This window comes from Entelurus aequoreus, linkage group LG21, assembly GCF_033978785.1.
Source record: "Entelurus aequoreus isolate RoL-2023_Sb linkage group LG21, RoL_Eaeq_v1.1, whole genome shotgun sequence".
NCBI lineage: Eukaryota > Metazoa > Chordata > Actinopteri > Syngnathiformes > Syngnathidae > Entelurus > Entelurus aequoreus.
In genome coordinates, this window is record NC_084751.1 from 8,482,816 (window position 1) to 8,492,287 (window position 9,472).

The following is a 9,472-nucleotide window of genomic DNA, read 5'->3' on the forward strand; positions in this document are numbered from 1 at the left end:
TTCAATGAAGATAACTTTAAAACTAGTCCTAACTTTAAAGAAATACACTCTATACATTGCTAATGTGGTAAATGACTATTCTAGCTGCAAATGTCTGCTTTTTGGTGCAATATCTACATAGGTGTATAGAGGCCCATTTCCAGCAACTATCAGTCCAGTGTTCTAATGGTACAATGTGTTTGCTCATTGGCTCAGAAGGCTAATTGATGATTAGAAAACCCTTGTGCAATCATGTTCACACATCTGAAAACAGTTTAGCTCGTTACAGAAGCTACAAAACTGACCTTCCTTTGAGCAGATTGAGTTTCTGGAGCGTCACATTTGTGGGGTCAATTAAACGCTCAAAATGGCCAGAAAAAGAGAACTTTCATCTGAAACTCGACAGTCTATTCTTGTTCTTAGAAATGAAGGCTATTCCACAAAATTGTTTGGGTGACCCCAAACTTTTGAACGGTAGTGTATATATTAATAAACTATTGGAAGATGGTAGAGGGATTCTCTTCGTTAGATGTTTCTTTTAGCGATGTAGACCACGTCCAGCAAACCAACAATGTGTCTACTTGGCCACATTTGGACAAATGTATGCGTGTGGGTAAAACATTCATTTGACTTGTTTACCATGTAAGCACAAATCTAAACTGCTCTCGACATGGAAGAGGTGGAATACACATTTAAGAACACATGATTGTGGCAGACATGTTTGCTACAGTATAGCCTGTCTAAATGCTACATTTCATTTTCAGTGCTGTTTTACAACAAGACTAGCTGACATTTTGTTCATTATTTCTACTCTTTATATTTTGTCATTGAATAGTTGAATCATTTTGACTGCAAGATATTTGTTATTTCATGCTATAAATCAAAAATGGCTGTTCAGATTAAGGAAGTTAGCCAATAGAATAAACATTGTTTGCACTCTTTATGATTTTTGCATTTGGAGCAGTTAGAAGTGGAGAGGGAGTCAAAGAGACAGAAATTGGCTATAAAATCCAAGGCAGAATCCACTAAAGCAGAAACAAAAAGGAAAATGCAAGCTGCTCAGAAATTACCCCCCTCTGGTCACCCCCACCAGGGCACCGCCTTGGACCAGGAAGGCTCGTGTCAGAGCCATCAAAGCAAAATTGCCAAAGTAATGTGTGAATAATGTCAATAACTAGATGAACCATCTGTGGCTGTGAAGTGAACACTAGTAAGGTTGTAAATACTGTATAGAGTAGGCTAACCCATGTGGTTCCTGTGGATGTGAACATAATTACTGTAGTTACTAAATAACATAGTGACTGAAACACATAAAGTAATGTGTAAATAATGTCAATAACTAGATGAACCATCTGTGGCTGTGAAGTGAACACTAGTAAGGTTGTAAATACTGTATAGAGTAGGCTAACCCATGTGGTTCCTGTGGATGTGAACACAAGTTGTAATTTTTTTGTAGTGACTCAATAACATAGTGACTGAAACAGACAAAGTAATGTGTACATAATGTCAATAACTAGATGGACCATCTGTGAAGTGAACACTAGTAAGGTGGTAAATACTGTATAGAGTAGGCTAACCCATGTGGTTCCTGTGGATGTGAACATAATTACTGTAGTGACTAAATAACATAGTGACTGAAACACACAAAGTAATGTGTAAATAATGTCAATAACTAGATGGACCATCTGGGAAGTGAACACTAGTAAGGTGGTAAATACTGTATAGAGTAGGCTAACCCGTGTGGTTCCTGTGGATGTGAACATAATTACTGTAGTGACTAAATAACATAGTGACTGAAACAGACAAAGTAATGTGTACATAATGTCAATAACTAGATGAACCATCTGTGGCTGTGAAGTGAACACTAGTAAGGTTGTAAATACTGTATAGAGTAGGCTAACCCATGTGGTTCCTGTGGATGTGAACATAATTACTGTAGTGACTAAATAACATAGTGACTGAAACAGACAAAGTAATGTGTACATAATGTCAATAACTAGATGAACCATCTGTGGCTGTGAAGTGAACACTAGTAAGGTTGTAAATACTGTATAGCGTAGGCTAACCCGTGTGGTTCCTGTGGATGTGAACATAATTACTGTAGTGACTCAATAACAAAGTGACTGAAACACAAAAAGTAATGTGTAAATAATGTCAATAACTAGATGGACCATCTGTGAAGGGAACACTAGTAAGGTGGTAAATACTGTATAGCGTAGGCTAACCCATGTAGTTCCTGTGGATGTGAACACAATTACTGTAGTGACTAAATAACATAGTGACTGAAACAGACAAAGTAATGTGTACATAATGTCAATAACTAGATGGACCATCTGTGGCTGTGAAGTGAACACAAGTAAGGTTGTAAATACTGTATAGAGTAGGCTAACCCATGTGGTTCCTGTGGATGTGAACACAAGTTGTAATTTTTTTGTAGTGACTCAATAACATAGTGACTGAAACGGACAAAGTAATGTGTACATAATGTCAATAACTAGATGGATCATCTGGGAAGTGAACACTAGTAAGGTTGTAAATACTGTATAGAGTAGGCTAACCCATGTGGTTCCTGTGGATGTGAACATAATTACTGGAGTGACTAAGTAACATAGTGACTGAAACAGACATAGTGATTCATTTGGATGAATATAATTATGTCAACTCTGTTGATCATTTTTAAATTCTTTAAACAATAAAACATCTTTAAATGGTGCTTTTGTTTTGCTCATTTTTGCATGTTCAATTGCTGAAAAACTTGGAGCTTGTCACCCCCACCAGGGCACCGCCCTGGACCTGCGGCCCCCACGCCCCCAGCTTATTTTCAGTCTTTTTCATTAAGTTCAAATCACATACCTGTGATTTGAGGTAAAGAAGGAAGGCGCAAACAACAAGGCATGCATGTCGTCATGCATGCAAAAGTGCAGGCTCAGTCTTTGTTGGCAGCCATGATGGAATGTGTTTATGTGAGCATCGTTCCTTTCCGCGCTCTGCGCAGCTTCACCAGGTGCTGGTGCAGCTGCAGTCGTCTGACACGGAGCACGACTTCTCATCGGCTCCCATCCGAGCGTCCATCGGCGTGAAACTGTGGAGACTGCCGGGCTGCCACGAGTTCCTCGCCGCACTCGGTGGGTCTGCGATGGCACACCACTGAATGCGGACACTACGGCTGAAGTTGTTTTTTTTTTTTTGCAGGTTTCGACCTGTGTGAGGTGGGTCAGGAGGAGGTTGTGTTGAAGACGGGGAAGCAGGCCAGTGGAAGGGTCATGCACTTTGCCCTCCGGTCACTGCTGGCTCTCTTTGGCAAGTACAACTTTGGCAATTGTGGCCCACGAATGAGACCCAGCTGTAGACCACATAGGCTGGGTCCTGCAGTTGCTACTATCAGCATGAAGTATTAGTCCAAAGTGTGGCCCTCAGCTCTGCATTTCATTGACTTATTCCTGGTATTAAAATAAAACACGGCCTACATTCGAACATTACATTGTATTAGGGCCAGAAAAATACAAAAAGCTATAAGTTGATCAAACAAAGTAGATCGCTGTGTACTCGCGCTTCGCCCCATCACATTTTTGCTAGTTGCTTTTCCCTGTTTGAATTGTAAATTTGTTTTTTTTTAAATCGTAACTTACATAGAAAGTGGTTTGTTGTCAGTATCTGTTGGGGAAAATGAGTGCTGCTGATATAAATCCAGCACAATTCACTCAACATTTTGCAGCAGGAAGATGCTTAGACAATATGAGTTCTCAAGAAGAGTTTTGTAAGTATGATACTGTTCCTGATTCTCAAGTTAAATGACTGAGATTCCTATTAGGTTTGGAGCAGTTCTTCTCAAATAGTGTGTGTGGAAACACGCAAAGTCCTAAAGCGGTGGGTTTTTTTAACCATAAGGCTGGGGCCCATTATTGCGATCACACCTAAAGGACCGTGGTCCATATGGGCTGCAGCGGTACTCAGTTGTAATACACTTTTCCACCACTTGTGGCAGTAATGACAATACTAAACAAACAAAATCTGGAGCTCAACTCATAAAGAATTTAGACAAGTGTCTTAAGCAAAAAAAAAAAAGACTAAAGTGATGAAGCTGTATTTTAATTTGCACTTTAATTTTATTGACAGGTTGAGTTCAGTTCTGTTTATTTATTTATACAGCACAGTTGGCCAAAGTGCTGCACAGACATAAGAAAAGGGGCACATAGTGTCACATTTACATGGTAACACGGTACGATGGGTAAAATATACTTTCAAAGAAGTGCAGAATATATCACCTAAAATACTAAAATGTAAGAAATAAATAAAAAAGGATAAAACAAGAAATAAAAACAACCAAAATATCCTGTCTAACTGGATTTGAATGCCAGGGAGTAAAAATATGTTTGGTTAGGTTAGTTAAGAAACATATTTATGATGAATTTAGTCCATTTATTTTAGCACAACGTAATTGAATGTAAATGTAAAACCTTATTATGCAGTATATTTGATTGGTATTTATTTTCTAATCAGCCTGACCTGAGGCTAAATAAATAATAGTATTTGTGATGAACACATGCTTTTATATCGTTTGGCAGGGTTGTTAACTTTAAGCAGGTTAGATATAATTATTAAATACGATTAAAATCAAGAGTAAGATTGCAAATTCAGTGTTAATATTTGAGTGGGCCCCACATCTCATTAAATTGCTAGCTCTATAATATTATTATTATTATCATTATTCACACGCTCATGTATTTGTATATGTCTCTCAGACCTGGCATCATTTATATATAAATATTTAGGTGCCGCCTTCAGGCTTGTCAGGGACATCATCAAGGTCACCATCTTGGGCAGGGGTTTTGTCAGACGGGCACTAAAATTCCAGTCCTTGATAGACCTGTGTCTCAGTTGTTTAATGCAGCAAATAGACAAGATGGCAGCCGTGTTGAAGCTTTGTTCCAATGGACCGCAGCCTACTCATATATGGGGCTTGCTTCTTTGTAGCACGGTAATTTCCCTTTGCTCGTACTTCCCTTGCATTTTCCCCGTACTGCATGCGCTTTTGCCCCCGGCTCGGTTGGAGCCACTTGAGGGTTCCGGGTTCGATCCAGCCATCCGAGTCCAGTGTTTCCCATAAACTGCCAAGATACCTGTGGCGGTGGGGGCGTGGCTATGGGCGTGATCACCATGACATCATCGAGTAATTTGCGTAATTTACTACAATGATATGATTTTCTCTAAAAAGGCCCAAAAAATGTATACTTACTAATTAATAACAACAGTTTTGTTTTAAACATCCATCCATCCATTTTACAATATAATTGCAACACTTTATGTACATATTTATATACAGATTTGAACAATAAGTTATTCACTGAAATATATTTATTAATTGTGGTTCTTACAAAAAATATATCTTATAAAATATAAAAGCTAAAATGTCTCTTAAAGCTCTGCCCCTTTAATTAGTGCATACTAAATAATTTAACTTTAGCCTACTGCTACAACCATATTATTTACCAGCAACATAAAGTGAAACAGAGGCAGAGGTGTCCTGCCACAGTCAGTAACAAATAAACAGAAAACAGTAGTGGTCAAATACAAATAAGGCAACAAGAGAAGTATCCTACACTTCTCTTTTGTAAAGTAAATCTGAACAGCATATATGGGCATCTACATCAACTATATCAGTAGTCCCCAACCTTTTTGTACTTGCGGACCGGTCAATGCTTGAAAATTTGTCCCACGGACCGGTGGGGGGGGTAAGTAAATTTATTTATTTATTTATTTTTTTGTCATAAAGAAATACAATCATGTGTGCTTACGGACTGTATCCCTGTAGACTGTATTGATTTATATTGATATATAATGTATATATTGTGTTTTTTATGTTGATTTAATAATTTAAAAAAAATATATATATATATATATATTTTTATTTTTTTTAAATTTCTTGTGCGGCCGCGGCCCGGTACCAATTGGTCCACGGACCGGTACCGGGCCGCGGCTCAGTGGTTGGGGACAACTGAACTATATGATTTGCCCGAGAAGCTGGACAGGACAGCTTTTTTTTTATTTATTTTTTTATTTGTGGCGGACGTAATTCTTTTGTGGCGGGCCGCCACAAATAAATGAATGTGTGGGAAACACTGGAGTCAGTGCTGTTGTGTCCTTTGGCAAGACACTTTACCCACCTGCTCCCAGTGCCACCCAGATAATGAGTTTCACTATGTAAAGCACTTTGAGTCTCTGGAGTAAAGCGCTATATAAATATAATTCACTTCACTGTCGGACACCGTCGTAAAAGTATTAAGAATATAAAAGTGGTCCTCGCCATATTGTTGATCAAAGTTCGAAATCCCCTTTGACTGAGGTCTGACTTGAGTCTTGTGTTCTGGTTCAGACTCCACGGATCTTCCCAAGCGCCTAAGCACGGACAGCTCGTCCTCGCTGGAGTCCCTCTCCTCCTCCTCGCAGTCCACGCCCCAGCCTCCATCTTTCCCCGCCTCCCTCAGCTGCTCCCCGCCTCGGCCCTCCTTCCCGCCTCCGGTCTGCCCGGACGCGCTGTCCTGCGACGCCATCTCCGTCTACAGCCTCAGCTCCCTCACCTCCTCCCTCAGCTTCCTGTCGCGCCCGGAGCCCGCGGGAAGTGATGTCACCTCGTATCCGCAGGGAGGCCGAGCGAGGCGGCTGACCAATCCCGGCAGAGGAGACGATTATGGCGGATACTCCATCATCAGCAGCGAGCCTCTGAGGCCAGGGGTGAAGGGTAGTGACACTCTGCCGCCGCCTGCAGTACACCACCATAGGAGGACTGGGGAAGGCTGCGTCACGGCGTCCTCCAAAGGAAGCATCAGCACGCCGACGTCTCCTTCAAAGGCTCCTCCGGTTCCCAGCAAACCCAAACAGGAAACGTGAGTTTTGTCGTCTGAAAGAATACGTTAGTCCTCAATGCTGACATGACTGTTGCTCCTTGCAGGACAAGCAAAGCCAAAATGAGCAGCTATGAGTCGGACCACTCCAGTACAGAGACCGACAGCACCGTCAAGTCCCAGGAGGAGAGGAGCGGGCCTGCGGGACAAGTGGACCCCCAGGAACTGGCCCGCAAGATCCTGGAGGAGACCCAGAGCCACATGAACGCTGTGGAGAACCTGCAGAGAGCTAACGCCCGAGCACGCACGCCCAGGAGGAACGAGGGGAAGCAGCACTCTCTCTCCACCCCGACCACCCCCATTCTCAGCAGGGGGGCGCGGACCTTCCAAGCCTCAGAGACCAGCGCCTTCAGTAGACCTGCGAGCAGGGCGAGTCTAAGATCTCTGTCCACCCCCCGTCCCCTCCGAAGTCCTCTCTCGCCCAAGGCGCCCCGGCCAAAGCCACCAAGCCGCTCTTCTTCCCTGCAGAAGCTCGCTCCGTCCTCACCTGTCACCGAGTCTCAGCTCAGACCAAACCTTCCCCCTTCCTCTCCAGTCACCTCCAGTGTGAAGCAAGATGCGAAACGCTTCAGGGTGGTCCACAAACAGGAGGGGGCGTGCCCTGCGAGCGTCCTTCCTGGTGGGGGGAAGAAAATGAGCAGAGTGCAGAAAGATGTTTTGGGTTTGCTGAACCTCTCGCCCCGACAGAAGGCACGTGATGAAGCTAAACCTCCTCCTGCCTCCAAACCACCGACAAATACGAAATTTCCTTCTGGAAATGGCTTCAAGTTTCTAGCAGGACATTTTTTCCCTTCTTCTAAATGTTGACGCCTTCTTCTTCGGTTTCCATGGTGATTCTGGTAGGACCTGGTGGTCTGAGGAGCTCCATAAGGTGGAAGTTCCAACAAGTTCCTATAAAATAGTTTGGAGAGATGTGACGATGAGGGTGAAGCTTTGGTTTTAATGAATGTTAGTTTGAGTGTCCTGAAGAGGAAGAAGACTAGACAATGCAGAAGTGAGACTTTTGTCATACATATTTTGTCTGTAAACATTGACAGAAACTATCCGTTTCTCAGCAAAACACATTTTAGGTGACACCTGCTGAAGCCATAAGAACGATTTATATTTTACTCGATTGAACTTTTCTGTACATAATCACTAAAGCTCTATGTGTATGTTGTTAAATAAATGACACTTTCCAGCTATTATTACTTTTGGGGGGATATTTCCTATTAGAGATGTGACAATCGCAAACGAATCAAGTCTTTTGAACAGCTCTTTTGAGTGAACGATGAGAACCGATTCCCAGTTGTGAGCCGTTTGTTTGGGAAACTTTTTTTTAAATTTAGTGTCTGCAATTGGACAAGAAATTTGAGTTAGAGAAAACTTAGCAGCGTGTGTGTATATATATATATATATATATATATATATATATATATATTTTTTTTAATTTTTATTTTTTTAAATTTTATTTTATTTTATTTTATTATTATTTTTTTACATGTCAAATATAATTATTTTTTTTACATATAAAAATATATATATATTTTTACATGTAATATACATATATATATATATATATATATATATATATTTTTTTTTTAATTTATTTTTTACATGTAAAAAAATAAATAAAATCAAAAAATATATATATATATATTTTTTTTTACATGTAAAAAAATATATATATATTTTGTATATATATATATTTTTTTTTTTACATGTAAAAAAAAAAAATATATATATATATATATTTTACATGCCAAAAAAAAAATATGTTTACATGTAAAAATATATATACATGTTTTACATGCCCAAAAAAATACATATATATTTTTACATGTAAAAAAAAAAAAATATATATATATTTTTACATTTTAAAAAATATATATATATTTTACATGTAAAAAATATATATATATTTTACATGTAAAAAAAAAAAGTATAATTTACATGTAAAAAAACAACTACATATGTATATATTTTTAATTGTGTTATATGTATTTATTTATTTATATTTGGATCCACTTTCGGGTTCATTATTTAAAGGATAGTAGTTTAAGGGTACACACACCAGACTAATAGAATAATTTTATACTCACATTTTTATTATGTCCTAAAGTCCTATTTTTTATTGGGAGTTTTATGTATACTTTTATATCCATTAATGCATGTGTGTATTTTTTCTATATTGGTAAAATTGTTCTAGTTGAGGTAAAATTCTAACCAGTGATGTCACTGTCCAAGCATGAACTAGCACTGCCTTATGGAATGTTTACAATGAAAACAAACAAAAAAAATTATGGCCAAAATTTTAGAATAATTCCCACCAATCGGGTAATATTTGTGTCGATTCAAATAATTCGGATCTACATCTTATTGTATAACCGATACTGGTGGTTGTTTCATTTAAAAATAACTATAATAACGTCTCTTTAAAAGGGAACGGCTCCCTTCAAAAAGCCTTAATCTCATTTTTATTTCCGATATTCATGTGTAGTCTTTATTTACCGTGTGTATTTCAACATTGATTTGTAGTTAGTAAAACGCTCATAAATAATTGAGACCACTGTCCGCTTTCATGTTAATGATTGACTCGTCGAGGAAGCGGT

At 39.1% G+C, this 9,472-nt stretch overlaps 1 protein-coding gene across 1 annotated transcript in view; it reads left to right on the top strand.

Annotated features, from left to right (window-relative positions):
* The window catches only part of ttc28 (tetratricopeptide repeat domain 28), a 76,648-nt gene extending 68,582 nt beyond the window's left edge, over positions 1-8,066 (top strand). Inside the window, exons 30-33 of the mRNA XM_062030735.1 lie at positions 2,975-3,104; positions 3,172-3,279; positions 6,353-6,863; positions 6,929-8,066. Of these exons, the coding sequence (XP_061886719.1) occupies positions 2,975-3,104; positions 3,172-3,279; positions 6,353-6,863; positions 6,929-7,688 (1,509 nt within the window). The 3' untranslated portion in view covers positions 7,689-8,066. The remainder of the gene's footprint in view (positions 1-2,974; positions 3,105-3,171; positions 3,280-6,352; positions 6,864-6,928) is intronic.
* Positions 8,067-9,472: the final 1,406 nt, after the last annotated feature.